At 38.3% G+C, this 27,778-nt stretch overlaps 2 protein-coding genes across 3 annotated transcripts in view; both read left to right on the top strand.

Annotated features, from left to right (window-relative positions):
• Positions 1 to 7,468, top strand: part of LOC139970914 (acetylcholine receptor subunit alpha-1-A-like) — a 13,275-nt gene extending 5,807 nt beyond the window's left edge. Inside the window, exons 3-8 of the mRNA XM_071976983.1 lie at positions 896 to 940; positions 1,553 to 1,662; positions 2,260 to 2,446; positions 3,561 to 3,918; positions 4,657 to 4,813; positions 5,717 to 7,468. Of these exons, the coding sequence (XP_071833084.1) occupies positions 896 to 940; positions 1,553 to 1,662; positions 2,260 to 2,446; positions 3,561 to 3,918; positions 4,657 to 4,813; positions 5,717 to 6,101 (1,242 nt within the window). The 3' untranslated portion in view covers positions 6,102 to 7,468. The remainder of the gene's footprint in view (positions 1 to 895; positions 941 to 1,552; positions 1,663 to 2,259; positions 2,447 to 3,560; positions 3,919 to 4,656; positions 4,814 to 5,716) is intronic.
• Positions 7,469 to 10,692: 3,224 nt separating this feature from the next.
• Positions 10,693 to 23,512, top strand: LOC139970913 (DNA polymerase alpha subunit B-like). 2 transcript variants are annotated; one of them, XM_071976980.1, is made up of 15 exons: positions 10,693 to 10,982; positions 12,149 to 12,273; positions 12,650 to 12,729; positions 13,411 to 13,468; positions 14,458 to 14,540; positions 15,353 to 15,543; positions 16,685 to 16,773; positions 17,072 to 17,290; positions 17,893 to 18,063; positions 18,772 to 18,810; positions 19,324 to 19,397; positions 20,530 to 20,632; positions 21,758 to 21,864; positions 22,415 to 22,601; positions 22,803 to 23,511. In XM_071976980.1, exons 1-15 carry the CDS (start codon positions 10,898 to 10,900, stop codon positions 22,947 to 22,949), a joined length of 1,758 nt encoding a protein of 585 aa, XP_071833081.1. In that variant the 5' UTR covers positions 10,693 to 10,897; the 3' UTR covers positions 22,950 to 23,511. The 2 variants fall into 2 exon arrangements, with proteins under 2 accessions (XP_071833081.1, XP_071833082.1); XM_071976981.1 differs by lacking the exon at positions 10,693 to 10,982 and adding an exon at positions 11,696 to 11,842 and having other exon boundaries at positions 22,803 to 23,512.
• Positions 23,513 to 27,778: the final 4,266 nt, after the last annotated feature.

Below are 27,778 nucleotides of genomic sequence, written 5' to 3'. Positions count from 1 at the left end.
TATTACAATGACCCTTTCCGTTGGAAAAAAAACTGTCCATTTTGAATTGATTAATAGAGGTCCCATATTACTTTGCTTGACCAGGGATCGAACCTATAACCTTTTAGATGCTAGGTTTCTTAACGTCTTATGCCCACCCACCTTTCTCCACTTGACCCACTGGTTTGTTATGCATGTGTATTTTGATATCTAAACGTAGACCTAGCAATTATTGTCGTCAACTGTTATCGCATCAAAATATTCTAAAAATGTCAACATATTGTCAAACGTCAACAAAATTGTTTTACTGCCATCTTTGAAGCATTTTGCTTGAGAAATTATTACCAGTCAATTTAGCAATTCCCAATGATTTGTGAGTATCTTAATTGGAGGTTCATAGTCTCCACAAAACTTTTGTTTTATGTGGGGAAAGTTTTGGGCTGCCATATTAAGACATTTAAAGAGTATATGATTTGTGAATTTTGACTCAAAGGAACGTTACTTTGAAATATTACCAAAATTTCCTGCAAGAAAAAGGGGGGTTACTTAGGCCTACACATGCGTGGTGTAAGTTTATATTAGAGTCGAAACTTCAAGGATTTTTGTACATTTATCTGTAGACCGGCGTTTAGTATATATTATGTTAGCATTTTGCATTACATAGTTCTTTTCTCTCTTTGTTGCGTAATCAAGAACCTGAAAGAGTCTTGAATTGAACCAGCTAAATGATGTAAATAAAATGTTTACCCTAACAAATCATATTTTTATTACTCTGAAGCACTTTGCCGCCAATCGATATATCGATATATCGACAATCGAGATGTTGCGGTGTAATTCTTCATTAATATCATTAAAACAACAACCTTGTATTTTATAATTAAAGATTAAAACTTGTTCTTGTTATGTCTTGCTTAAGAACGAACAAAATCAGCGACTTTCAATCATCGGCACTTTTTACATGGTAAGTTCACCTCTCCTCTCCTCTCCTCTCCTCTCCTCTCCTCTCCTCTCCTCTCCTCTCCTCTCCTCTCCTCTCCTCTCCTCTCCTCTCCTCTCCTCTCCTCTCCTCTCCTCTCCTCTCCTCTCCTCTCCTCTCCTCTCCTCTCCTCTCCTCTCCTCTCCTCTCCTCTCCTCTCCTCTCCTCTCCTCTCCTCTCCTCTCCTCTCCTCTCCTCTCCTCTCCTCTCCTCTCCTCTCCTCTCCTCTCCTCTCCTCTCCTCTCCTCTCCTCTCCTCTCCTCTCCTCTCCTCTCCTCTCCTCTCCTCTCCTCTCCTCTCCTCTCCTCTCCTCTCCTCTCCTCTCCTCTCCTCTCCTGTATCCGGTGAGATTATTTCACATCAATAAGTTTCGTTTCTCACTTGACTTCTCCAGAGCTGAATATGATGCAATGTACGATATATTTAATCATAAGTCACGGTATGTTCAATGTACTGATGCAGGTTATAGATATGCTGATAGGTTTATTAATTCTTCAAGAGACTGTCCTAGTTATTTATTTTATTATATAAAATATGATTATGATAACTTTAATTATAAGATTTCATTCTTACATTTTTTACATTTTACATTTGAAGGGCTGGGTTGATGACATGCTTAAGTGGGATCCGGAGGACTACGGTGGAGTGGAGCGGATATCTCTTCGCACGGACGATATATGGATGCCGGATATTACAGCATATGAACGGTACATATAAAGATATATATATGGGTGGGTGGGTGGAATTGGGTGGGTGGGTGGTGTGTGATTGGAAGCTATCAATCATATTATATCACATTTGAATAAAAACTGGCATTTCCTTTATAAATTTTACCTTAAATTTGCTTTAAAATTTGAAAATTGTTCAAACACTTTCTTCAAAAAAAAAAAAAACACCAGAAAAGAAGCAGCAGTTTGCTTGATAAACAATAAATAATAAACAATGTAACACTCTCTTAAAGGTGAAAATGATGATGTGATCTATATATAAGTAAAACTAACTATTTGGGAAGATATATAACTGTTGTTGCTTAATTTTATTTAACCGAAAAAAAAGTTCTAGAGAATTTGTGATTGTATATATACTTCTCAAAATCGTAAGCTGTAAAAAAATCCTTTCTTACATAATGAAAAGAAACGAGAATGATTTAACCGTTAATATTTTCTTGAAATTAAAAAACGCAAAATTGTACTGATAACTAATTCTAAAATGATAAATATCCAGCCAGTCCCACCCCCCCCCCTTCTACCCCTGGCTACATGCCTGCCTTACACTCTACCGTTCTTCTCTGAATCTCTATACAGGCTTGACGTCGGGAATGCTTACGTCAATATTTTTGAGCCGTACGCTATTGTTAACAGCAGCGGTTATGTCAACTACTATGATCTGTCGGATTTGACCGTCTACTGCCGACTACATATGACACTTTTCCCGTTCGACACACAAATCTGTCAAATAGTTTTTAGCTCTTACAGTTACGACAGTGATCAAGTGAGTATTTTCTTTTCTTTTTGCATATCGTTCTTTTCGTTATGTTAATACACGGTTAATTTACTATAGAAAAATATGAATTAAATATTGAAATAGAAAAGTTTGAAAAATAACTTCATGTAAAACAAGTTTCGACAAATAGTAATACAACGTAGTCCATTTTAGTTGATGGCTGAATTTAATGTAAAACATCTTTCTCTCTTTTGGGCACGTATAGGGTTTAACTTTTTAGAGCTGCATCGCATTATTTTAGCCCACGGTGTTGTTCATAACTCCTCCATCAGGGTCTCAATTGTTTATAAGTTAATCTATTTCTTGTATAATTCATTGTCGACCGTCATACAAAGATAATTGTAACCGACAGGGTCACCAAGTATGAAATTTCTATATCGGTTTTCACTTCCGGAACTCACTTTGAATAAATAATTGTAGATATGTTAACCGGAACACACAATTGTTTTGCATTGAAACGTTTTATAACTTATGTTTGAAACGATGTTATTCCGATATGACCGCGTAAGTAATAATTTCGGTGGTAAATGTTGAATTGTCAAAGATTTTTGAGTGATCAAATTGACCAATTTGCTACTTATGACATTTGATAAATGATCATTTTTGAAGCAAAATATCGAATTTCTAGCTTATTGCGTTTGAAAGAATTTGTCAACTGAAAAACATAATCATTTTGTTGAAAATCGCTACTATCTTTATATGAAAAGATCTTAACGTATTCATGGCACTTCAACGTTTCCATAGTACTGAAACTTTCGAGTAGTTAGCTAAACGACTGGTTTCATAAATCTAACCTTTTTGTTCACCATCCACATGTGACAGATAAACGCAATAGAGCAATTCAAATATTTTAGAGCAATTGTACTCTGGACCAACCACCTCCGTCTTCCATCCCCCCCCCCCCTTTATCTCATTATACCCCTTCTTTCATAGCTCCGTTGAACACTGATTGTTCCCCTAAGCATATATCCACCAGTCCATATTTGACGATTGATGTCCTTAAAAATCTAAAAGTATAGACAAATTACTTCTTCTTTGCACCTATGTACATCTAGTTTCTTTTATCTTTCTTTCTCTTTTGTATTAAATTAAATAACAATAGTTGGAACTGAGCTACGCTAATACAACATCATCCAATGAGAACGGTTTTGCACCGAACGGTGTTTGGAAACTTGACACATTTTTGGTACAAGAGGAAGAGGTGCTTTATACGTGCTGCCCAAACCCCTACGTGGAGGTACATTACGCATTCTTCATGAAACGAATCGGTAACTTCTATATCTACAGTATGTGGATACCAAGTGGGCTACTCTCATCCATGATCATAGCTGTCTTCATTATGCATCCAAATTCTGGCGAGAAAGTCTCCCTCAGTGTCAGCAACGTGTTAGCGTTCGTACTCTTTCAGCAGATTGTGGTGGGTAGTATGCCGCGGAGCGGGGACGACTCCCCCATTATTGGTAAGCACGGCGTGTCTGACCAGGGAGCTGCTACTTTACCTCCCTGGTCTGACGATACGAGAGTTATGGAGTGTTACAGCCCAAGACCCTGTAGTGTTAATTAAGAAACCCCGGGATGATATAAGCAGGGAGCTGCTACTCTAACAGCAGCTCCCTGATATAAGGTATTCAATAGTGTATACTCATTTTCCACATACACTTAAGGGGGGGGGGGTGGAGTGACGTGGGGTACGGTAGTTTGTTGTCCGCTATAAGCAGGTTCAAACATATAATAGAAAGTCTCTTTAGATATATATATTTAGCTCATAACGTATGGAATCATGGTCTTTACATGGTATCGTTCTCTCCATATTTAAATGCCAGGGACAAACCAATAGGAAGTGATATTTAAGGTCTAACTGTGTGGTGTGTTTGGTGTAGGGACCCTTTGCAAATGCTTAGCAAATAAAGCCGGGGATCAGATTTTGAAAGAAAGTCCATATCTTTGACAAAGTCAACAAAAGACGAAAGGAGCCTCACTATGGACAGGTATTTGATTATTTGGGCCCTGGCAATAACAAGTACTTATAATTAATTGTTTACGCATGCACAATGCATTTTGGGTAGCACTGTTATCCCCTCTTGACACGTGTCCTTAAGTTTACTTTCTGGTAGTAAAAACTACCGTACCATATACTTTCTTATCATAACAATGGCTTTAAAATGTCGTCTTTTTTTGGTTTATATGTTTCATTTCAGTGGCCCTGTTCTCCGCCATGATCGCGTTATCCTGCCTCTCTGTATTGGCTAGTGCTGTTGTCCTCAGGGTGTACCACCACGACCCTAAGAAACCAGTTCCCAAAATACTGAGGTTTCTCGTTATCAAACATAAATTAGCTGATGTATCAAAACCAAGGTAAGTGCTTTCTCTTTAGCATCATGACCGCGGTATGTCAAAAAAGATTGGTTAATGCATATATGCCATGTGAATGGTATATTAAATGAATTACCCGGCATGTTTTGTGTAAATAACTTCCATGTTATACATATGGATCTGATACATATATTATTTTCTCGGTTTCTTCTACCCTAGGGGTGGGCAAGAAATTGATTTAGCTGACCACGGTGAAATTTGTACCCAATTCATGTGGCACAACTTGCAATTAATTATGTACCTACTCCAGTCACACAAATTTGATACATTGCGTTATTATTGTGGGAAAGTATGAACATGGTCTGTCACAGGTAAGCCCTGTATACAAACTTCCCAAACCAAAAATATTTCATTTTTACATTGTTGTTAGGAGGTTCAATATTAATATGTTATTGAAAACCACATAGGCCGCAGAAAATTGGCTTGAGTTGCGCATGCCGCCGGCGGGCCACACTGGTTTGCCCACATGTGTTCCAAAACCTTGTTAGTTTATATACCATGTGGGGAAATGGAATGAATAACCCATCCCATATATAAATTGCTTCATCCAGATTAATGTGTTTGGAACTGATACGCATGTTTCTTTCTTGTTTAAGCCTACATATAAACCCATGCAGCTAAATTCAGTATATAGACCTCATATAAGCTGATTAGTTGAAAAACATCTTATATACCCTTGCGACTGTAGATTATAGATTGATATTAAAACAATTGTCATAGTTAAAAAAAATATATAAATATAAACTACAGTTCCGTAAATGCCTAACATTGTTTATGGTATCTTAATAGATATATCTTTATAGACTTTATGGTTATTTTGCGGCGAAGGTCAAAAGTTGTTATATTGTTATTTATATTTTTACATTTTTTTAATTTTATCTACAGAGCCGATACTAACGGAGCATACACAAACCCATTGGACGTAGACGAGACCAACAACCGCTCCCCAACCATCGCCATATTCAGCCAGAACGAGGATGACGTAACATCAGAAACAAAAGAGGTCACATCAAACATGAAGAACGCCATACACTCCGATGAGCCACTGCAGACCAACCACAACTTTCCTGTGCATCACGTGGTTCAAGAGAAAGTGACGTTAAGTCGCGGTGTGTCGAACTACCGCGAAGAAACGGATTGGATGATTTTGGCGCTGGTGTTGGACAAGATCTTCTTAGCAATATCTGTCTGTGCCCTTTCGGGTACTCTAGCGTTTTGTGGTATAAGCTATTTGGTATTGCTGGCCGACGACCCAACTGCGGGATTCTAGATTGCAGCGATATCAAGAAATCTAAAGCGTTATTTGGTATTAAGCAGACGGGTTTTGTGTGTAATTGTGATTATTAAAGTAATAATAGTACAAAGGTTTAAGTGAATAATTTTTGTTTAAAAAGAGGAATGTTACCTAAGTATCCTCTTTCAATTGAGCATTCAGGTTTTTGTGTGGTTAACAAATCCACTTTTCCGACATATTATTGATAGATGAACTTGAACAAGTTTGTACCAGGAGTTGACTTGAAGCAAACATAATGTGATGTGACAGTCATAGATGTATACATCGCTGGCAATTTTTTTTTCTCATGCGATATATGTTTACGCTATCGTATTTTTCTTTCCGAGTGGGTAGGCCAATATTGGGTTCTAACCAACGTATAGTGAAGCTGGAGTGGCCAACTTTACCGGTTTATCGGCTCGGAAGCTGTGCGCCATTCTATCCGAAATACCCGAAATATCCGAAGAACCGAATGCATGCCAAGGCGTCAAAGGCGCCGATATCCATTTAGTCAAGAAAGATCCTAAGTTCGTCCGATTGGCTTCAAATACATCGTTTGTTTCAAACGTTTCAATGTGTGTCATGTTTATCACTGAACCGGTATAGTAATTAATGCCGCAGCCTGTCCGGCCCTGCCTACAGTATATTTATAACTGAGTTACCAACTTAAAAAAGAATTGGCTGTGTTCATTTCTGCTAGGCAATTTTTTTTTAAATGCAAAACAATTGTCATGACAACTTCAAGTGCAATGCATCTCGCAAACGACATGCAGGAATTGTTATCAGTCGCACCGGGATCATGCTATAAAGTGCTCCTCATTTAAGATTCCGAAAATACATATATCTGTGGACTATTCCTGACGAACAAATAAAGCTCAGGCGCCCCCCCCCCCCTTGAGCATATTTATTTGTATGTTTTAATGATATCGCTAGTAATTTCAAGCTTAGATGCAACTTACAAGGCCTGGGAAGTGCCATTTCCAGCGATGTGGGAGGCATTTTCAGACAAAATTTTCTTGTACGCCAACATGGTGGCGCTACGCTTAGATAGTTTTCAATGCAGAATCTACGGCTCTGATAGTTTGCCTACAGGTTCGCCCCTCCCTTGGCAAATTCCTGGCTACGCGCCTGATAAAGCTCAACACGATAAACGGATACACGTCACTCTCTCATCTGTATATTCACATATACTGCTTGTTCTTTACTAAAACAACACATGATACGTAACATTGTTCCAGTTGCAATTATTATCATCAAATTCATCTTTTACTGTAAATGTTTAATCTTTATTTTGTTTCTCTTCTTCTTCAATATCTTGATTGACAGAAAATATATAGATTTGTTTTTAATATAAACGTGATGCATGCAGTTGTGGTAATGAAACTCTTAAATATTTACTTTACATTGTACTATATTTGTTATTATACAAATAAATACTAATATACTCATGGTTTTCCCCCGCCTCCATCATCGCGAAACTGTACCCGAACCTTCCACCGTCCCCTCTTTCCACCCAACCCCAACTTGACCCCCACACGCAAACGCCCAACCTCAAAACAAATTAAAAGCTTTTTTATCAATTGAGGAAAGACACACACATATATATGTATATAGGTATATATATATATGTATATATATATATATATATATATATATAAATGTCTTTCCTCACACATATTCACGTATGAGGCTATGGAGGTTGTGCTAGTTCAGGTTAATTGACTAATTTTCAAAATGATTTTATTCTTGAAGAAAATGTCCATAATAACGATTAACATTCCAACTTCACAAGATCGAGCTGATTTTTCAATATCTTAAACTGCTTGAGATGTGAATGACTGTCATTACTGACTATGCATGGTTGGGATATTCTAGAATTTTAAGCCATTACAGCCGCGCCCATCGTTAGTTATTTTCATATTATCACAAAATCAATACTTTCACTCCATGATCCATTTGTACATGTTTTCACTCAAACAATTCTATAGACTATATAAATAATAAAGTGCAGTTCATAGTATGGTCACACGATCCTCTGTTACAAACAATGTATATATACTCTATTCCTGAAATTTTCATAGAGGAAACGTGGCCACCACTTTAGCAAATGTTATATCTATTATACTAGATTGTAGGCACGATCGTTAGTATGCTTCTTAATTTAAATCTATAGGATAACGATAAAGTAAACTATTATTTGCTGTCATAGTGCTCGAAAGGTTTATCGATGCGAAAATGTCAACAGCGGGTGAGGTAGTTGAAAGCCTTTCTGTGAATTTTTAATTAACAAAGTATAAAAGTACGGTGCTAAATGTAAACAGTTTATGACGAGTCATGCAGCCGCAAGACATAGGTAAACAGGTTACGATTATATTGCGGGAAAGTGTTTACGAAGCAATAGAGCCATTAACGGTACCAGTTAATTTTCAGATATATAGCCATGCATGGACGGTATAAATTAGTAGGAATTGGATAATGAAAATTGTAGCCCGAACTGTGTATCAGTATTGGTTGAGACATCATCTAGATGTGGTTAAATTGCAACTCCTTATACGAATTTCGTTGTTACCGCAGTCCATCGCGCTTTTCCATTGATAACGCATTTATATGGTAGCATGTTACAGTGTGATTGTATATAACTATATGTACGGTACACAAGCGATCCGTAAACTCAGTAGGCCCACCACCCAGAACATTCCATGGGGATATGCCACGACCCAATCAACACCCCTTTATGATCGATGGAGTGTTAGCTCAGTGGTTAACGCCGGTGCCTTCCAATCATATAAGGTCCCCAGTTCGAGTCACTCCAAGATTAATGTATGTCGTCCAGTTACAGAGTTGTTGACAATTCATAATCATGGACGTTAAATATGAATCTAAGAGGCTGACTTCGGTCAGCTTGCGGCTTTGATAAGCCAATGAGGCTTCTTCGCGAGTTCCTGCTTGCAGGAGGATCTAAATTACATACATGATCCGGAATGCTTACCTTATTGAACTATGGACTTGATGTTAGCAAAACATCTCAATCGGCCAGTTTGTGTTAAGCCTTCTGCATTGTGTGTGAAGCAGGGGTCGTCAATCCGATTTGAAACGTGGGGGGGGGGGGACGTAATCGGTTCGAGTATTCCGACCGTAAGTACTATCTAAGCGGAGCGCCACCATAAGTTGGCGCGCAGCGTACCAAGAAAATTTCAGATTTCAATACCTGTCAGATCGCTGGAGATGACACTTGCCAGGCTGGATAACAGCCATCTCGTTGATGTCGGGAGAAAATTACAAATTCGTCACTCTATCAGGAAATCTGCAATAAAGTTCACGCGGCCTTAATTTTTGGTGGATTATTCCTTTTATTCGTGATTCCAATTGACATGAATATTAGAACCCAGTGCAAGTTGACAAATGATGCGGCGAACTGGAAACCCCAGCCTCATGTTGCTTTTACTTCGAAATGGGCACATTATATTGCACCAAGTCGGTCAAGGAATGACCCCAGGGCCTCAGATATAGGCCTATAGGAACGATGTCCCAAAATGTCCCCCGACATAGAGGCGAAGGAAGCTATCTGCCGCGACTTCATGTGAGTTCCTCGACTTGCCGTCCTGGGAGTCATACCACAAAATGGTGCATTTCCTCCTACGCCATTATTAATAATTTAAATAACTAACTAATTAGGCACAGTCCAGATCCGAGTTCGTATAGTGAGCTTAGCGCAAATTTGGCCGAAAGTCGTCATACGCCAGCATGTTAAACGACCAATGACTTGTAATGTCACCCGTGAAACACTTCCAATGGGACTGAGACAGTTTAAATGTTTTGCTAGGTCTACGAGAATACATTTCTATGAAATTTGAAACAAAGATGACAAGAAAAACCACTTTAATTATGTTTTCAGGACCTCACACATGCGCATGTAATGTCAGACTTAGACTAGTTCCCATGCGACTGGCTACCGATGTGAAAAATCTCGGTCACTTTCCATAGAACTCAACTTCTAATATTCGATGATATGAATCCTGATATGTGTAAGCCCTAACCAAATAGCGCCACGACACTACTCTTTTTCCAAATGTGTGTGTGTGTGTGTGGGGGGGGGGGGGGACATTTGATAGTGTGTCCCCCATCCATCTAAATGTGGGGGCGTGTCCCCCGCCCCCTCCCCAACCCAACCCCAGCATTGACGCCCATGGTGTGAATGAACATTAAATATGTGATTCTCCCAAATGGAGTATGATAGATGGAGTTGTTCAGTTACCTCTATAGCTCATTATCTATATATAGATAAACTAATGATGGTGGTGTGTTTCTTTGAAATTTGGATCGGCGTCTGACCCCATATTCACTCCTTCTGTTTACGGAGTTACGGACGATAATCGTCCCTCCCATATGTCCCTGTCACTACACCGGTTAGCAATGGCGGACCGGTCCAGGATTTTATAAAGGAAGGCGATGCATACATCCAGGGTAGGGGATCTGCGGTTAGCTTGGTCACACTACTGTCTGGTTAGCTGACTAAATGCCACAAATCACAGAAAATATATGTGATGTAATTATGTGCCACCTATCCGTAAACGACTTGAGTCAAGTCGGTTTATATCGCGGGAAAGGCAAGGGCGCGAGATGTTTGAATTCGCATAACTGGTAACTATACATGTCGTTATGCAGAGCGGACAAAGCACACAGCGCATTACATCGAACATCAAGACAGACTCACTATAACATTCAATTGAAATACGAGAAATTACAATCACGCAAATAAGTAACTATATTGAAACTAAAAATCAACCGATAAAATGTCGAGTATTGTAGATGCAAATGAGCTTTCATCGGCCTTTGGAATTTTTTCAATAGAGCTCAACGACTCAGTTATCGATAAACGTAAGTAGTCTACAGTAGCCTAGTACAGTACTAGGCCTAACGTAGGCTAAATCTTTACCATAATATTATTTTATAACTTAATCACATTTCTCAGAGCACCTGTGGGCCTAATTGCCTAGGTCTTTCATAATGGCATAAACTAAGTTAACCTAAGCAGGTTTAACGTAACCTTGGACTTCGTGGATAAAAATAAAGATACCTAGAATCTTTTGCAAAATGTTAAACAGAATACTCAGCCATTATATAGCCTAGGTATAAGTATTAAGTGTTACTTAAAAAGACATGGTTGAAGATTTGAAAACTTACGGTCTTACTGTCACCCTGATTGACAGCCTTTGCAATGAAGATGCCGGGCGGGAGAGAGAGAGAGAGACAGTCACAGAAGACATGACACATGTCACACATCCAGAGTCAGAGCTGAACTGTCTTGTATTTTACTTAACATGTCACACCTGGTGTACTGTAGCAGTACCACCTTTACATTCTATCTACATTACAACATAGCAAGAGAACAATAGACAATTACATAACACACATTCCACAGATGTACCTCTACAGCAAGGCTTACAATAATACTAAACATTTGTCAGTCTTCCATGCTCCTACCTGTGAACAGTCGAATTCTTTGGTCTTGATTCTATAGATACATATAATTACTATAGAGTACTGTGTATGTGCAAAGATGAGCACAGTGCAATGGGCTCTTTACTTATAGTAATAGTATGTTTCAAACATTATGACTGAGGGCTTCTGAGTTGAATGAATGTTCTAATTTACAGCAGTACATCTAATATGATGCCAACTAACTTGTTACACTGCTGTGAAACTAATGTGTAAACTTCTAATTGTCAGAGCAATAAGTAATTTCCACCATTGCTATAACTATTTTCAAATTTGTCAACCAAATGCACTTGACTTTAGATGAAAGTCAGCAAACATGAGGATGTAGTCCATTTTAATAAATGCTACTTAATTTACTAATCTTTACATGAAAAATCCACAAATGTCTTTAGTATGATCAGTAGTGAGCTGGTCAGTCTAGGGATGTGTGTGTTGGGGAAGGGGGAGGTTGCCTGGAAAGTTTAGGTCAAGTTTATAGAATTAAAAGATAATTTTTGTCTTTTCATTACTGGTCAACCTATCCTCTCCTTTGATTTATCTCGCAGTTATCGAGCTATGTACTGTGTACAGACTGGATGCAAATGACATTTCTGAAGAATGGATAGCCATGTCTTACCAACACAATCAAGCAGATCTCACTTTGACCATGTTGGACAAGCTTGAGAATGAGGTAACATGTGATGCAATAGGTCATGAGTATCACCCCAAATATGCTAAAATGGCATACAATGGTTACTCATGGCCAAAGTTCAACAAGAATTTTGCTGCCACTCCTAGTTACCTCAAAGCAGTGGCATAGTGTGTTCTCTAGCTAATAGAACAGTGTTTAACACACTAGAACTTTGAATAATATACACAAGGCAGTGTGTTCCTTAGATACTAGAAAAGTGCATGACACAATGGTGTGTTCATCATTGCACAATACTATTTGACATCTGATGCTCTTTCCTTGATCTTTGTAATTTAGTGATTGTAAAGTTTATTTAAGAAGAATTTATTGAACATTATTAATATGTGTATGTCAATTTGTCTGCTTTTGACCGCAGGTTCTACAAAAGAAACCAGTGAAGCTTAAGAAACCACCATCGAGGCAAAGCACTCCTGTTCTTTTTGAATCTCCTACATTGTATCCTTTTACTTTGATTTGGCGAATATTACTTGTTACCCGTACTGAAACAGTTCGGCCTTCTGATTCGTAGTCTGATACAAGTACAGAGCGTGGATAGATTTAGAAAGGAAATTGAGTTTAATATTCAGAGGGGATCCTAGTCAAGCCAAGTCATTTTCGCCGACTCAGGACAAGTCAATTTATGGAAGGTTCAGACTGAAGTCGAAGTCACCAGGTGATGAGACTAATTCAGTTGACTCATATCCGAGTTATTGCTTCACACATGACAGTACTGTATATGGTGTTAGTATACATGACAACCATTTTAAACTGACTTGGGCCAGATTAAGTGTTCTACCACAGGGGAATGGTCAAAAGAGATCTGTCCTATTTGTGAGTCAAGCAGACACAATCAGGGTACAATTTATCAATTTATTAGAAGGTTCAGTTATTGAAGGCTAGATGATACAAAAAACGGAACCAATCACTACACAAGACAGAGAGGTGTGTTGCACTTTTTGTGCACACTGAAGCCTTTATTAGTTTTCGGTATTATGGGAAAATATTATTCACAAACCTAAAGACTGCCACACAAAATATTCATGAACACTAAATTGGACACCCTAAGTTTTAGGATATGTATCCCACAGAATTACACAGATCAGCTTTCTTTTCCTTGACCCTATTTGGTTTGATCAGATTTGACACTCCAGAAGAAGATGATGGATTGCTTAATGCATATACTCCTGTTGGCAAGGTAAGCTGGGCTCTTATGTATGTTCTATAGCAGGTAGTGTCTTGGGTATGACACACTGAAGTGATGTAACCATGGTGATGGTATGCTTGTGTGTGACTTTGGCTTGTAACCAACAGTGCATGATGGATTAGTTTAGTATTTGATATGTGGGATTCACCTCAGTGAGTACAAGAACCTTATTGTGTTTGGTAGAGGTTAAAGGTCGTCTGAGGTCAATATCTGACAACCTTGAATACCATGATAAATTCTACAGGTAAGTAAGGCTTAAATTAACCTCCTATTTGTTATGTAGATTCACCTAATTTATAGTTTGTTGTGGAGGCCAAAGCTCATTTTTGGTCAACAGCGGTCAGTCTGAGAGCCTTCTAAGTTTCAAAAATAAAGTTTTGATGAATTTGTGGATCCATCTTAGTGAGTATAACAACCTTTGTACATGTCAAGGGTCATTTGAAGTCAACATTGCATTATGAAACTTTGTCAAGGAGAATAACTCCAAAAATAAACCTTTGACGAGTGAACTCTTAATACATGGATCCACTTTCAGTAATTACTGGAATCCTTTTGGTTGTTGTAGAGTTCAAAGGTCAGTTGAGGTAACCAGGGGTCAAGGTATGAACTTGTCGCAAGAACAGTAACTTCATGCGTAAAGCTTGGGTGAACTTAGAGCATGTGTTTTGCTTTTAAGTAAAATAATCCTGGCAATTTCTGTGGAGGTCAAAGGTCATTTGAGGTCGAGAAAAGACAAAATGTGAAATGTCAAAGTATCGAAGCGAGTTCAAGAACCTTCCTGATCATGTGAAATCAAGTTAACGAAATACTAAATGAGGCAAGGCATCACTAAGCCAAATGGATATTTGGTTGTCTTTTCTTTTACTGTGCAGTTTCAACTTGGGGAATTCTAGAAGACCAACTTTTGGTATGGTGGATGATTAATTCTTTCCTTCACCCTATGTGAATCAATGTTTATCCTGTTCTATCTTTTTTTTCAGGCTAATCTACAACGCCGGACCTTCAAAACTCCAGAAAGTAGCCAGAAGAGAAAACATACCCAAGGGGGGATCTCACCTATAATGTAAGTTTTATAAAGATATGGTTCCCCATGCAGTAGTTCAAATCAGGAAAAATTGAGTAAAGGTAACATCTTTTTTTCTAGGATGATAAAGTCCTTGAAGTTTAGTCTGGGAAATTAAGGAAAACCCTCATATGAAAGCTGCTGCTGCTAATCATGACTACTCATGAAAAGTTTCTTTTTTATAAAAAAAGCCTTTTCTTTCTTCCTCTTGTGCATACTCTCCTGTGACTTGTAAATTTCCGTCCTAGCCATCATGCAATTTATCGAAAGCATGGTTTCTAACCTTACGTTTAGATTTTATTCCAGATATATGAGCTAGTAGTGCACTTTGATGTGACTTAAATGAGCAATTGTGTTTGAAAAAGATTAACTTAGCAGTATTACTCAAGTCGTGGTTAAAAAGTTAAAGGCTCCAGCATGCTATGTGTGGGTTTCATGGTAAGTTGAACTTCCTCCACACCACAAACTATAAAGGATAGGAGTTTGTATAGTTTTTGTAATACATACTGTATGTATACAAATGTTTAGGCCTATCATACATTAGGTAGTCTAATTTAACATTAGGTCCTCATAAATTTGTAAGCTTTTCATAGCAAACCATGTTTTCATCTTGAACAGGTCTTGACAAATTCTGGAATTTCATTTGCTTAAAAAATGTGGGAAGCATGTGAAGAATAAAAATATTGCCGGATGTGAATTTTTCTTTTGAAGATAATTCAGACGAAAGGGACAAGCAGTTTCTGATTTGTATCACCGATTCAACTTTATCTACATTTTGTGTCTTTAACAACCTCTAAATATTTATACTATAGGTCAACACCTTCTCAGAAGTACGGGATCAGAGGAAACAAGGGAGAGGTCGTCGCTAAGTTTGGGAATCTGAGCGCTGCACAGTGGGCTGGATCTAAGACGATGGATTGCGAGGTGGCAGCGTACGACACTGAAAATGTTCTCAAAACCAAATATAAATACATGTACCAGAAGCTGACAGAGAAAGCTCACAGTAAGCACTTCCTTCCTTAACACATGACCGTGACAAACGAACGGTAATCTTTATCCTATCGGTATTCATCGTCAGGATGCATTCAAGGATGATTGTTAAGAAGAATGTTATTGTTGATATGTCATACTTTAAAAACTAAGGAAAATTTGGAGTCCTCGAGATGTTTTTTATGCTTTATATAGTATTCACTTTATAAAATATTCTCAGCATTTGGAATGCTCCATTTGTAGCAAATCAACGATGGAATAAGTTCCTCGATTTCAAGCCTAAATGTCAATCCATTGTTTTTGGACAGTTAACTCACTCAAGCCCCAAGAAATGTTCTTTCAAATTTTTACAAACAACGGAGCTCTCCCATGGATGGCATCCACCTCTGCATTTGACACCTGCAAATATGTAGTACATTGTAAACATGACATCTGAAGCAATAAAAATTTGTTGTTTGTCTAATAAGTTTTGTATTCCTTCCGAGAAGCTGATACAGTGGTGTGTGTATACCAGACTACTGTAAGCTCCTCTGAGGTTTTAATTATTCATTTCTCAGCAAACAAAAGTGTTATAGCCAATGCAATCTAGACTGCTTGCATAGGTGTGATTTAACAGAATGCAAACCTATCAAAATTAGTTTTGTACCTAGCATCATCCTTTATGAAGTCATGGATGAGTCTCAGCCAGGTTTCAACTTCTGCAAATGCTATGTGAACTCAGTTTTCATGAAAGTTATGAATTTTCCTTTAACTTCGTGCACAATCATTTTTGAAGAGTTGACAGCACCTTTTGGTTGTATAATCTTGAAAATATGATCATGAAAGAATATTTTTGCGTGTACGTATACAGGGAATCACATAGCCCACCTATTCTCAATAGGTGGGCCAACGGACTGGATAGATTTCAATCAAGGTCCTGCTAAAAATCGGCCCACACTCTTCCAATAATCAGGATGATGAGGATCCTTTAAAAGCTTAGGTCTGAGCAACCTACCAGTTTACCCTGAATATTGCTTAATGTTGGTATAAATATAGTGGGATTTTGTTTCTGTCTGACCTTTTATCCAACCATTCTCTCTATCTGGCTCTCGTAATTACTAATGCAGAATATTTCAGTTGTGCACCTTTGTGATATTCCATTTTCATTTTCCCAGTTCTGAACGATATGATCGAAGAAATGTCACAACATTTACAGGAGAAGTATAACATTGAAGAGCTGTCACATGTGGCTATTCCATTACAGGTAATCTCATTACTATATATGCCTTATTTTCCTGTTGCTATGGTGATCGCAGTGACATGGATGTCCGTCTTCCATCCACCAGCAAAACTATCTTGCTTTGCCCATGTGCAGTACTTGAGTTCCTTTTCCATTACATTGTCCTGTCATGTATCATTTCATAAATAATTTTCTTTTTGGGTCAATTTTCCTTTACATTATTGGGATCGCACAGAAATTTGGGGGTTGTAAGTAGCATTTTTGCTGTGTGACATCGGATCAACTATATATATGTTTTCTATGATATCCTGATTTATTGCAGGAGAAAGTATCTGTGGTGGGAAGGATTTGTTGCGATAGTGTTGGCAAGCTAAATCCGCAATCAGTCCTCTTAGAGGGATCGGTAGAGACATCGGCCGGAAAACGGGTGCCGTTGAAGTTGACCGAGGTGAACAATTATTCACTCTTTCCGGGACAAATAATTGCACTTGAGGGTATCAACAGTACTGGAAGTCACATGGTAGCGTCAAAAATATATGAGGTAAGATTTTGGCCATCACTAATGCCCATACATCACTATTGCCCTTAAAGACAAGCATACTAACATTTTAAAAGGGAACAAATACGGCACATTCTGGAGAGCTGTGATTCTCTTAAGTTTATTTAAAAAGATTCTAAAATAATCCTTGTAAACCAGGACAAAAGAGCTGCACAAGTTAACATCTCCCTGTAGTGTTGGTCAACAATGTAATCATAGCACTGGATACTTGCAAAATAAACAAGTGGCTGTTCATGTGGATAATTTGTTGGCTATGTTTGTAGCAAAAGGTTAACAGTACCGATATGATTTTTAGTCATGTTCTTTTTGTTGTAAGCAGGTAATAGGTTTGTTGCAAGAATATAGATTGGATTTCAAATTGAAACAAGTTAAACTTTTCCAAATATTTTTTATGTGATTGTTGTAGTAGGGTATTTCCCTTGTGTAATTGAAGTTGTGCCTTCACTCCCCTCCACATCCCCAACCCTAGACCCCACCTTGATAGAAAGCTTATTCACCATAATTACAGCAATTACCAAGTACCATTCTACTCATAGCCAATGTCACCCCCATTAAGAACTTTCCTTTGTTTTCCATACTTGTAGGGAGTGAGCCCATCTTCTCCTAAAGATATAGACTCCAGTTTATCTAACCATGGCTCTCTCCATGTTGTCATGGCAGCAGGACCTTTTACGACCTCAGACAGTTTGAGCTATGAACCACTGGAAGATCTGTGTCAGATAATCAACACCAAATCACCAGATGTCTGTATAATGGTATGGCTGCTGGTTCTAAACACATGTATGCTTATTTTAATTCTCAATACAACCGGGTCAACAGAATCTTCTAATAAACTAAAGCGTAATTTAGGCAAATAATCACTTATCTGATCGCTGGCTAGGGTAAAAGTATCTATTATCCGGTCTTTCTGGCTCTTCATAAGGCAACAAGAAGAGATCATTAGAGTTTGATTAGAAGAAACTTAAAAAAAAAGTTTACATAAAAGTTTTCTTGTTAGAAATAATTGTATTCTAAGATCCAAATAAGTGCTGCTGGTCAAGCAGGTCCCTGATGGATTTTACTTATCACGAGAGGACACAACATCGCAATCTCACTACTCTGGGATTTACAATCATGCATGTGTCCTTCCCTCATTGTTTCTAGAACCAAATTGTCAACGGTTTTGTCATTTTGTGAATTTTATCAAGCTTTCCTTATGGTAAAAGCTCAACAGTTCGTTCATTTCAATTTTAGAGGGTTTTGAATCGATCGATCGATTGACTTGGTTCAACTATGCTTTCAAAATCTGTCGAAGGGTTTCAAAATGCAGCATTTCAGGTTTCAATTTTTCAAGAGTACTGAATGTGGAGTTTCTTCCTGATCCATTTTTCGGACTGAGTTATAGAATTGCATGATATAGTCATATGTGTTTATGGAATAAATCCAGCTCAAATTTCTTCTCTTTGTCATCTATTTTCACACAGTTTGGACCATTTGTTGACTGTAATCAAGAGCAAATATCAGTAAGTAATAAAATGTTGATGAATATGCTCTTACAAGAGGATTATTTGAAATTCATTAAATGTTAAAAAATTAAAGTCGTCCACTTTTGTCGGACTGTATTTCTACTGTATCTTTGTGTTATGCGTTAGTGTTATTTTTGTTAAGTATGTGAACCCTCAAAACAAAATTGCATGATACTGTTACCCTTGATACTTCCCCTGATGTCACAGAGCTGTGCGTTATACTTTACTTAAGCCTGCTGAGAAAATGTCATGCCTGTAATTTCATGACAGTCCTGTACAAAGCAAGAATAGAAAATGTTCATAGTTCCCCCCAAAATAAACAGTTTCTATACATTTCAATTGTTTGGTTACATACAATGGAAAATCATTTTTCGTTATTATCCCATTGTTTCCTGATGGTTAACTTAGCATTTTTGATTTCGTTTTATTACTTAAATAACCAAGCTTACCTTTTGTGAAATGTGTAAATAATATTGATATTACCTTTTCCACTTTTCCTCTTGTCTGTAGAGTGGCAACATTGATAAAACTTTTCCAGAGCTATTCCTGTGTTGCATGCAAGAGATTCTCAAGAACACTGAAGGGTAAGTATAAGTATAACCAACCAATGATAATCATGATACCATACCCAGGCAAGAATACATCCATAGTTGAGTATATCCATAGTCACTGTTGTATTCTGTAGGGCTGTGTTGCATATTTGGGAAAGGTAGTTCCTTTTTAGTACATACAGTATGTTCAATGTCAAACCTTAAAGGCATTGAAGCACTCCAAACTGTGTTCCGCACTCTGAAAAAGTTAACTTTCCGTTGCTTGCAAATGACGTTTTCTTCTTGTCGCTACAAAATGCAGACAGTAATGAAACGTGATACCTTATCTTTTATCTAGACCTGAGATGTCCACACTGCTATGTACACTGTGTTGTGGGTATTGACCGTAGCTGTATGTATTGACTGTACACTAGTATCTAATTACCAATGGTAGTAAGCTGTGTGTGTATTTTCTGCGATGGATGGTGGTTTCTAACACTTCTGTTACACCTCATTCGAAACTAGGTCAGATTACCGGCATGAGACGTTTCTTTGTGCGCGAGTCTTTACACCCTTTAAGAATATTTTTGAAGGCTGAAAAGATGGTTTTACCACCTTGCTGAATGACTTAATTTGTTCCAGTGGAAAAGAAGCATGACTTTAGTGATACTCTGGGGCCAAATGAGACCAGATTCAGAAATAACCAAGCAAACAATCGAGCTACTCAACAACAACAACATGTCACATTTATAAGTTGACCTCCGAAATGACCCCAAGTATCATGGTGCGCCAAATGTGCAATAATACGTACAATTAAATGATAACAACACAATATACTACAACTTTGTTTGTTCATGTGTTTTATACAGTAACAAGTTTTCATTCCCTTTAATATATTTAATTATTTATTTGTGTATTTTGTGACTTTTATTATGTAAACGTTTTGTTATAATCTGATGAAACACAAAACTGATGAAATGCAAACTAGACAGGCCATAGGAACATCTGCTACAAAAGGTTAAGATAGTTTAATATTTCCTTTAAAAAGTCATAACTTGTTTAACATATCTCTGCATGCCTGTCGTTGCTATCACTCATACAACTAACTGTATTGACTTTAATCTGCAAACACGTTTCTGCCTTTCTAGTCCTAATATTGCAACGTAAAAATATTTTTAATCCTCAGGAGCGGGACACAGTTAGTAGTTCTACCTTCACTACGGGACGTCCATCATGATTTTGTCTATCCTCAACCTCCATTTGATGATCTCCCTCGTGGCAAGACTGAAGTAGGTTGCTAGGCGATCATACTTCTTATGAATGGTTATAACCAGATTAGGCATTCTCTACATGATATGGGTGGTACTTCACCAATTTCCCACATTCAGGGAATTTTGAAAGATGTTTGTCTTTGTTCCATAGATAAATTTTGTACAGAGTTTTCAGATTCTCACTGAAGACAGGAAGGGCAAACAGTACAGTAGGTGATGGTTGCTATGTAGAACATTTAGACTTTGAATGGTAAAATCGATTGCCTTTGTTTTAAGAACAGTAGCAGACTAACAGTGGATTTTAAGTTCATTTATCTTGCAATGACGAAATACGTATGAAAAACTTGAGGCAAAATATGAAGAAAAAAAAAGATTTTTGGTTGCAGACCAAGAGACAGGTTACTAACCCAAGCCTGATGAATGGCACAAAAATTTCTGAATGTGGCAATCATCTTACGACAAACGGTCTCCTGATGAAGCTGGAAATTAGTACCTAATTAAAAGCATTTCCAAAGTTTTCAGTTTGAAAATTAGATCATAATGATAGATGATGTGAAACTAGTTAATGCACAAAACATGTGTAAACACCCCATAGCGGAGAAACATTCTAGAAATCTTATCAGCAGACCAAGCCATAGCCTTTGACAAAGTGCATAATTTATGGCACAAACTCTCCTTTGCCGACAATGTCCATTTTGAGAACAGCAGCTTTCCTAAACACTGTTTGCACTGTTAGAGTTTACTTCAAGGGTAGGTAGAAAGGGTAAACACATGTCAGTTTATTAATGAATTGATTGCGGAGAGGAGTCATTTTTACCAGTCAGTAGAATCATGTGGGGGAGGGTGGGGGAGGGTGGGGGAGGGTGGGGGAGGGTGGGGGAGGGGGGTGGAGTGTGCAGTCATTGTGAAATGTGTATAAAATAAACAACATTGATCCTCAATGCTTTCTCTCTTTTTTCTTCTTTTTTTTCTTCCTTTTTTCTTCTTTTTTTCTTCTTTTTTGTTCAATTATTACCTTCTTTCATTACTTTTCATTTACCTGTTAATCATGACCTATACACTATTGCTGGAGTATGCTTTAAGAAATTAAAAGGAAATTTTCTACGAGGTTTATGATATCTCTCTCTCCCTGTTTCTATCTAGAGACTTCATTTTGTATCGGAACCATCTACCTTCACAGCTAATGGAATCGTGTTTGGTGCAACGTCAACAGATGTTCTCTTGCACCTTGGAAAAGAGGAAATTTCAGGGTAATTAATAAAATCTCAATTTTTTCCCCCTTATCAATGGGAGTAAAGTCTAATCATGTAAAGATGCACTAAGTTGAAAAATGTGCTCATAGCTCACTCATTTGTTTATGGATGCTTTCTTACCATCCACCACTCGCTGCCACAAGTTTCTTTAATCTCTTAATTATATTTTGGAGACCAGAAAGTAAGATTTATTTGGGTCATTTTGCTTTTGAAACCGAGTGACTTTAGTCTTGATTCCTTACGATAATGATTGCAACAAAATATGCTATGAAGACCAAACGTGGTCACATTTGATCAAATGTGTCCATACTCTCAATATGTTAAATTTTTCAAAAAGGCATCAATACTATACTCCAATAATGGTCACTCATGTACAAACTTCAATTACCATTTTACATCCATGGTGAAAGCATTTCCCTGCAGTTAGTAATATTTTATTGTTCAGAACCTCTAGGAAAGCGCATTTGGAGGTTTTAAATATTTTTAAAACTCTTTAAGTTGTTGGCAATACTGATGACATTTAACCTTGCAATATTTTTCTCAACAGAACTGCTACGACTGGTGACAGGCTGGGTCGTTTGATGAAACACATCTTCACCCAACAGAGCTTCTACCCAGTTCATCCACCACCCGAGGATGTTCCCATAGACTACGCACACTACGAGGAATACGCTCGTCTGACAGTCAAACCTCACGTCTTCATAGCTCCGTCGGATATGCGATACTTTATCAAAGTAAGCTGGCATTATTGTCTGAATCCTACTACTACTCTGTGTGAAAGACATATACCTGGGCTACATATGTTATATTAATCAAAACTGTGATATGAAGTACATTTTTGTTACTGTGGTGCTACAATTGTTGTAATATTTTATGGTTTATCATATCATGAATCACACTAACTTGATCTATTGATCCTTTTCTTCTTCTTCTAGGACATAGATGGCACCCTGTGCATAAACCCAGGCAGGCTATCGAAAGGACAAGGAGGGGGTACTTTTGCTGAGCTTGTCATTCAGCCTGGACAAAAGGCAGACACCAGTATTACAAACAGAGCTGCTGCTAGAATTGTGCGCATCTGAAGGACTAAGTCAATGCTCTGTCTTTAGGGGCCACTTTCATCGATGTAAGTGCTTACATGCATGTTGTATCTATGCGTACTGCTGATAGTAGAGTGCTCAATGGGCACATTCATCAACCACTTTCATCAGATAAAGTGCTGAGATAACATCATTGTGTATATGGGACTGTTGTCGAGTTCTTAGTGGACGTTTTCTTTATTGAAAGTGCTTGGTTATTATCATAGTAGATGTGGAAGTGTTGTAGAGGTCTCACCGGGACACTTTCGTTTGATGAAGTGCAGAGATTTGATCTCTGTGTAAATGGACTTGCTGTATACACTGATAGAGGCACAACTATTAAACATATTGTGTGGACAAGTAATTGATCTTCCATAGAGAGGCTATTGAAGTACACATGGTCCTTTACATTATTTACTATGCCATTGTAAACTAAATAATTATATTTAAAATCATTTTTTTCAGAGGCATGTTTAAACCTGATACATAAATATCTATGATATTCATTTAGGGTCTCATTTGTAACTCAAAACATGTTGGAAAGCAAAAATTATAATTGATAAAATATCAAATTAAATCTTGTCTTAAGTTTTTCTTTCGTCTTCTATTGTGTCATTTTGTAACATATGCTCAATAACTTTTGTAACTGGGGCAAAGAGAACAGCAGTTTACAGCCTACTCATGACCATTCTTTACAACAACTGTCAATGTTTAAATTGTTATTGAACACAAGAGAGCACATTGTAAACAAAGCCCTGCTGGCTGTCACAACTCACAAGAACTAACCAGAAAGCCTGGAGGATTTGTGATTCCAAGCCTGAAAATTTTTAACACACACCACATAAACCAAGTATATAGCTGATAGGTTCTTCAAATGTCCATCCTATGCCAAAGTTTTTCCAATATCCAGCATATCAAGTCTATCATGTGTGGAGATTTCATATAGATGCACTGTGAAGCCATCAACATTTTCCTTACCAAATTGAGCTAAAAATCAACTTTCTCTGAAAACATCTCAGACAAATTGACTACCTCTGACAACTCTCTCAGACCAGTGCTGTAAAAGAATAACCTTTGACCTTTTCACTTCAAACTGCACTGATAACAAATACTGTAGTAATTTGCAGTGTTAAACAGATTTCATGGTCTACTTGGTATTCACTACTCAAGATTAAATGTTTGGCCTTTTCTACAGCATGATAAACATGTTTGCCTTCATGAACTGAAATTGAACAAAATCTGTCTACTGAAAAACTGTACCAACTACAGACTTCTGTAATGGGCATCTATTTACCAAGTATTAGATTTATCAAAGCTTGACCACCCGATAAAGCCTGTTCAACAGTTTTCAGATTTTGACCACTGCTTTCCTCGCACGACCTTTGACCTCCACTAAAACAAAATCAGTCAAGACCTACTTGAGTGGCATGTACTTATCAAGTACCAGATACACCTAAGGTGAATTTAATCAGTTTGAAGTTTTACAAGATTTTCATGTTTTGACACCCACTGAACTCTAAAGATCTTTTACATCCACTATAAACACTGCCAACCAAGAATTCAGCAAGAGGCAGCAACATCAAACATGATAGTAATCAAAGATAGATAAATTGAGTTACCATATTTACAACATTTCACTACTTTGACCTCTGTTGACCTCTACCAACAGAAATTCCATAGGTACCTACACACCAAGTATGAGATTAATCAAAGCTAGACTTATTGAGTTTTTGTATTTAAAAGGTTTAAGTTTTTTGAATGAAGGCCACATATGACCTTTGATCTCAGTCATAACTACCAAAAACTAAATGGAGGGATACCTATGACTCTTCTATCAGATTCGCCAAAGCTTTAGTTGTTGAGTACGCTTTTAATATTTTGGCCACTGGTGACCTTAAATCAGGCCCGTCGGAAGGTATTTGAAAGTGGTACGGTATTTTTGTTGACGGGTTCGATTTACTATCTAAGCGGAGCGCCACCATCGGTTGGCGCGGAGCGTACAAGAAAATTTTTGAATCTTCTAACCGCCCAGATGGCTGGAAATGGCACTTGCGGGGCAAAATTTGGCCACGATGTTGTACACTTTCCTCCTGCGAACTCAGTATTTTTTCATTTATAACTACATGAACTGAAGAATCCCATCTTTAGTCATGGATGTTCTACCTTCTCGCGCCCATGTCCTTCACAGCTGCACCGGAAGAGCATATAGCACTTTAAACTTACAAAGTGTATGCAGGGCGGTATAGCTACTAGCTAGGGTCTTATAGTAGGGGTATGAATGGTAGAAATTCCGACGGGCTGGAGGTCTTTTCCAACTTAGTGGCGGGACGGCCGCACCGTCGTTACGCCAGTAAAAATAAATGAAAGGTTCAGAACTGCCTGTACTGTAATAGCAGGCGCGTATCCAGGATTTTCTAACCCGGGGGGCGCGAATTACTATCTAAGCGGAGCACCACCATCGGTTGGCGCGGAGCGTACAAGAAAATTTCTGGTTTTGATACCCCCAGATCACCGGAAATGGCACTTCTCGGGCTTGAAAATGAGCAACCAGATGTACACTTTTGCCTGAGAACCAAGTATTTCCCAAAAGTTTTTTTCCATCCATAACCTTTTTGAAGATTGTCACCAGTCACACATCATGTTCGACCTGATTGCATGTCCTATGGATCATTGCTTTTGTAGGTTATTCTACGTCACGGCCCACAATATCCGAAAGCCCCACTTTTGAAGGTTTTAAGCCCATTACTTGTTGAGAATTTGAAAATTCCCTTTTCTCGTGAATAAAATCACTTGAAAACATACCCATAATGTTGCACAAAATTCAATCTATAGACAACCAATATAGAAAAACCTCCTTGAACCCCTAACAGACAGGTGAAAATTGAACGAGTAGAGGAAAGTATGATGAAGAATGTTGGTGAGGAAATTCTGGAAAATTCCGACACAGTTAATTTATTGGTGTAGAAATATTGCAACCTCTTATAATGGCTTTTACAAAACTTGGTTGAAGGAACAGAAAAATAGCAGATATTTCCGATATCAGGTATATCGAAACCGAACACTTCACTCATAGGCGTAGGTCCCGTAGGAGGCGGGGGCTGCAGCCCCCCCCCCCAGTTGTTTTCCCATTTTTTTCGGGCACCAACTGAAAGAAAAATAAATAGCAATAAATAGCTTAAAATGATCTCCTTGGTAATTGAAATAAAGTTGTAAGCTTGGCCGACATTACTACTGTAAAAGAGAGTTTTGACATAAATGGATCTGTATGCTTTTTCTCCATCTACATAAGACATTTGGTTGTTTACATTAGCATCCGGCGGTATACTGTGCAACTTTGACGGACCGTGCGGTACACGATGCCATACAATGTAATGACCGATCTTGCCTATATGATATTGGCATCGACATGTCTAATGCGCGCTTTGCGCGCGAAAATTTTTTTTTTCGGGCAAGTCATTACAGCCCCCAACTCCAATCTGGCTCCTACGCCTTTAACTACACACATTGACAGTTTTTGAGGCTGTTCATCGTGGAACATGCATTTCAATGCTCATTGATATGATGTTATATCTGCTCTTTGCTTTACAAATTCGAACAGGCGTGTAGCGAGTAATTGCCAAGGGAGGGCGAAGCCTGTAGGCAAACTATCTAAGCGAAGCGCCACCATGAGTTGGCGCGAAGCGTACAAGAAAAATTTTGGCCGAAAATGCCTCCCAGATCGCTGGAAATGACACTTCCCAGGCCTTGTAAGTTGCATCTAAGCATTGTCTATTTTGAAATTACTAGCGATGTCATAAAGAAAATTTGCTCGGGGGGGCGGTCGCCCCCTTCCCGAAATGCGTTATGTTCCCCGACGACTCGGTCGAGTTCAAGTACATTAGTGAGAGAGGAAAAACGGAACGTCAAAAATGGAGTTGTCGGGGTAAGGGGTAGGGTGAGGCGCACACCCCCTCCGTAATCCTTGATCTGTCACTGGCTACCCTGTGTATATAATAGGGATCTTTCTCTTCCCGAGGTCTTGGCTATCTTCTGCTCCCTCCTTTTTCTCCCTTTTCTCTCTTTTTTCTTTTTCTTTTCCCTTCCTTCCTCTCCTCCTTTTCTTTTTTCCCCTCCTTTTCCCTTTTTTCTTCTCTTTTTTTTCTCTCCTCTTTTCCTTACCTGGGGGGCGCGCGCCCCCAACGCCCCCCCCCCCTGGATACGCACCTGAATAGTTACAGTTTATCCGAATTTGATAATTTTGCTAGTTCTTATGAGTGTTACGATTATCTAAAATGATTCCTCAATTTGTCTACCTTCCTTTGAGGTTAGGGCCTCAAAAATGTTTTGTGGGTGAGCAAAGATTTCGCCGAGTGCGGTTAGTCTCTGTGAGGCTTTTGAAATTATGCAATAAACGTTAACAATGATTATTTCGTTACGGCGTTGGTGACAACCAACACCTGGGTGGAATCCTCTCCATACTGCAGTACTTTTTCCAATTTCCAAATTCCAAGCATTGTTCTTTCTGCAGTTGGGGCGCAGAATATAGGATATTACCCGATTGCCTGTAGCAATTCAGTTGTATAGGATGATCTACTGTATCCTTTGTTAGGGTTGAGGATTAGAGTTGTAGGGTCAGCAAATGTGAGCATTTTTCGTATAATTTAGCCCTCTTTCTTCCTGGAATTAATGCTCCTATAAGCTCCCGGTATCACAACGACTACTATACTGAAGAGCATGGGCTCCTGGGCATGGGCGCTGTTAAAAGGAGCACCGGCTATCGGTTAGTGTGCAGCGTTCTACTGCGAACTCAAATCAATGGAAAGTACCAAACACCGAGCGTCGATGGTCTTTGG

The sequence above is a fragment of the Apostichopus japonicus genome, chromosome 8 (genome assembly GCF_037975245.1).
Source record: "Apostichopus japonicus isolate 1M-3 chromosome 8, ASM3797524v1, whole genome shotgun sequence".
NCBI lineage: Eukaryota > Metazoa > Echinodermata > Holothuroidea > Aspidochirotida > Stichopodidae > Apostichopus > Apostichopus japonicus.
The sequence above is the reverse complement of the archived record's forward strand: the minus strand, read 5'-3'. Positions and strand labels throughout refer to the sequence as shown.

Bases quoted from the DNA above. Each gene is read 5' to 3' on its own strand.
- LOC139970913 (XM_071976980.1), top strand. From the start codon at position 10,898: ATGTCGAGTATTGTAGATGCAAATGAGCTTTCATCGGCCTTTGGAATT. The intron at 10,983-12,148 runs GTAAGTAGTCTA...TTTATCTCGCAG, and splicing joins CGACTCAGTTATCGATAAAC to TTATCGAGCTATGTACTGTG. The intron at 18,064-18,771 runs GTATGGCTGCTG...ATTTTCACACAG, and splicing joins CACCAGATGTCTGTATAATG to TTTGGACCATTTGTTGACTG.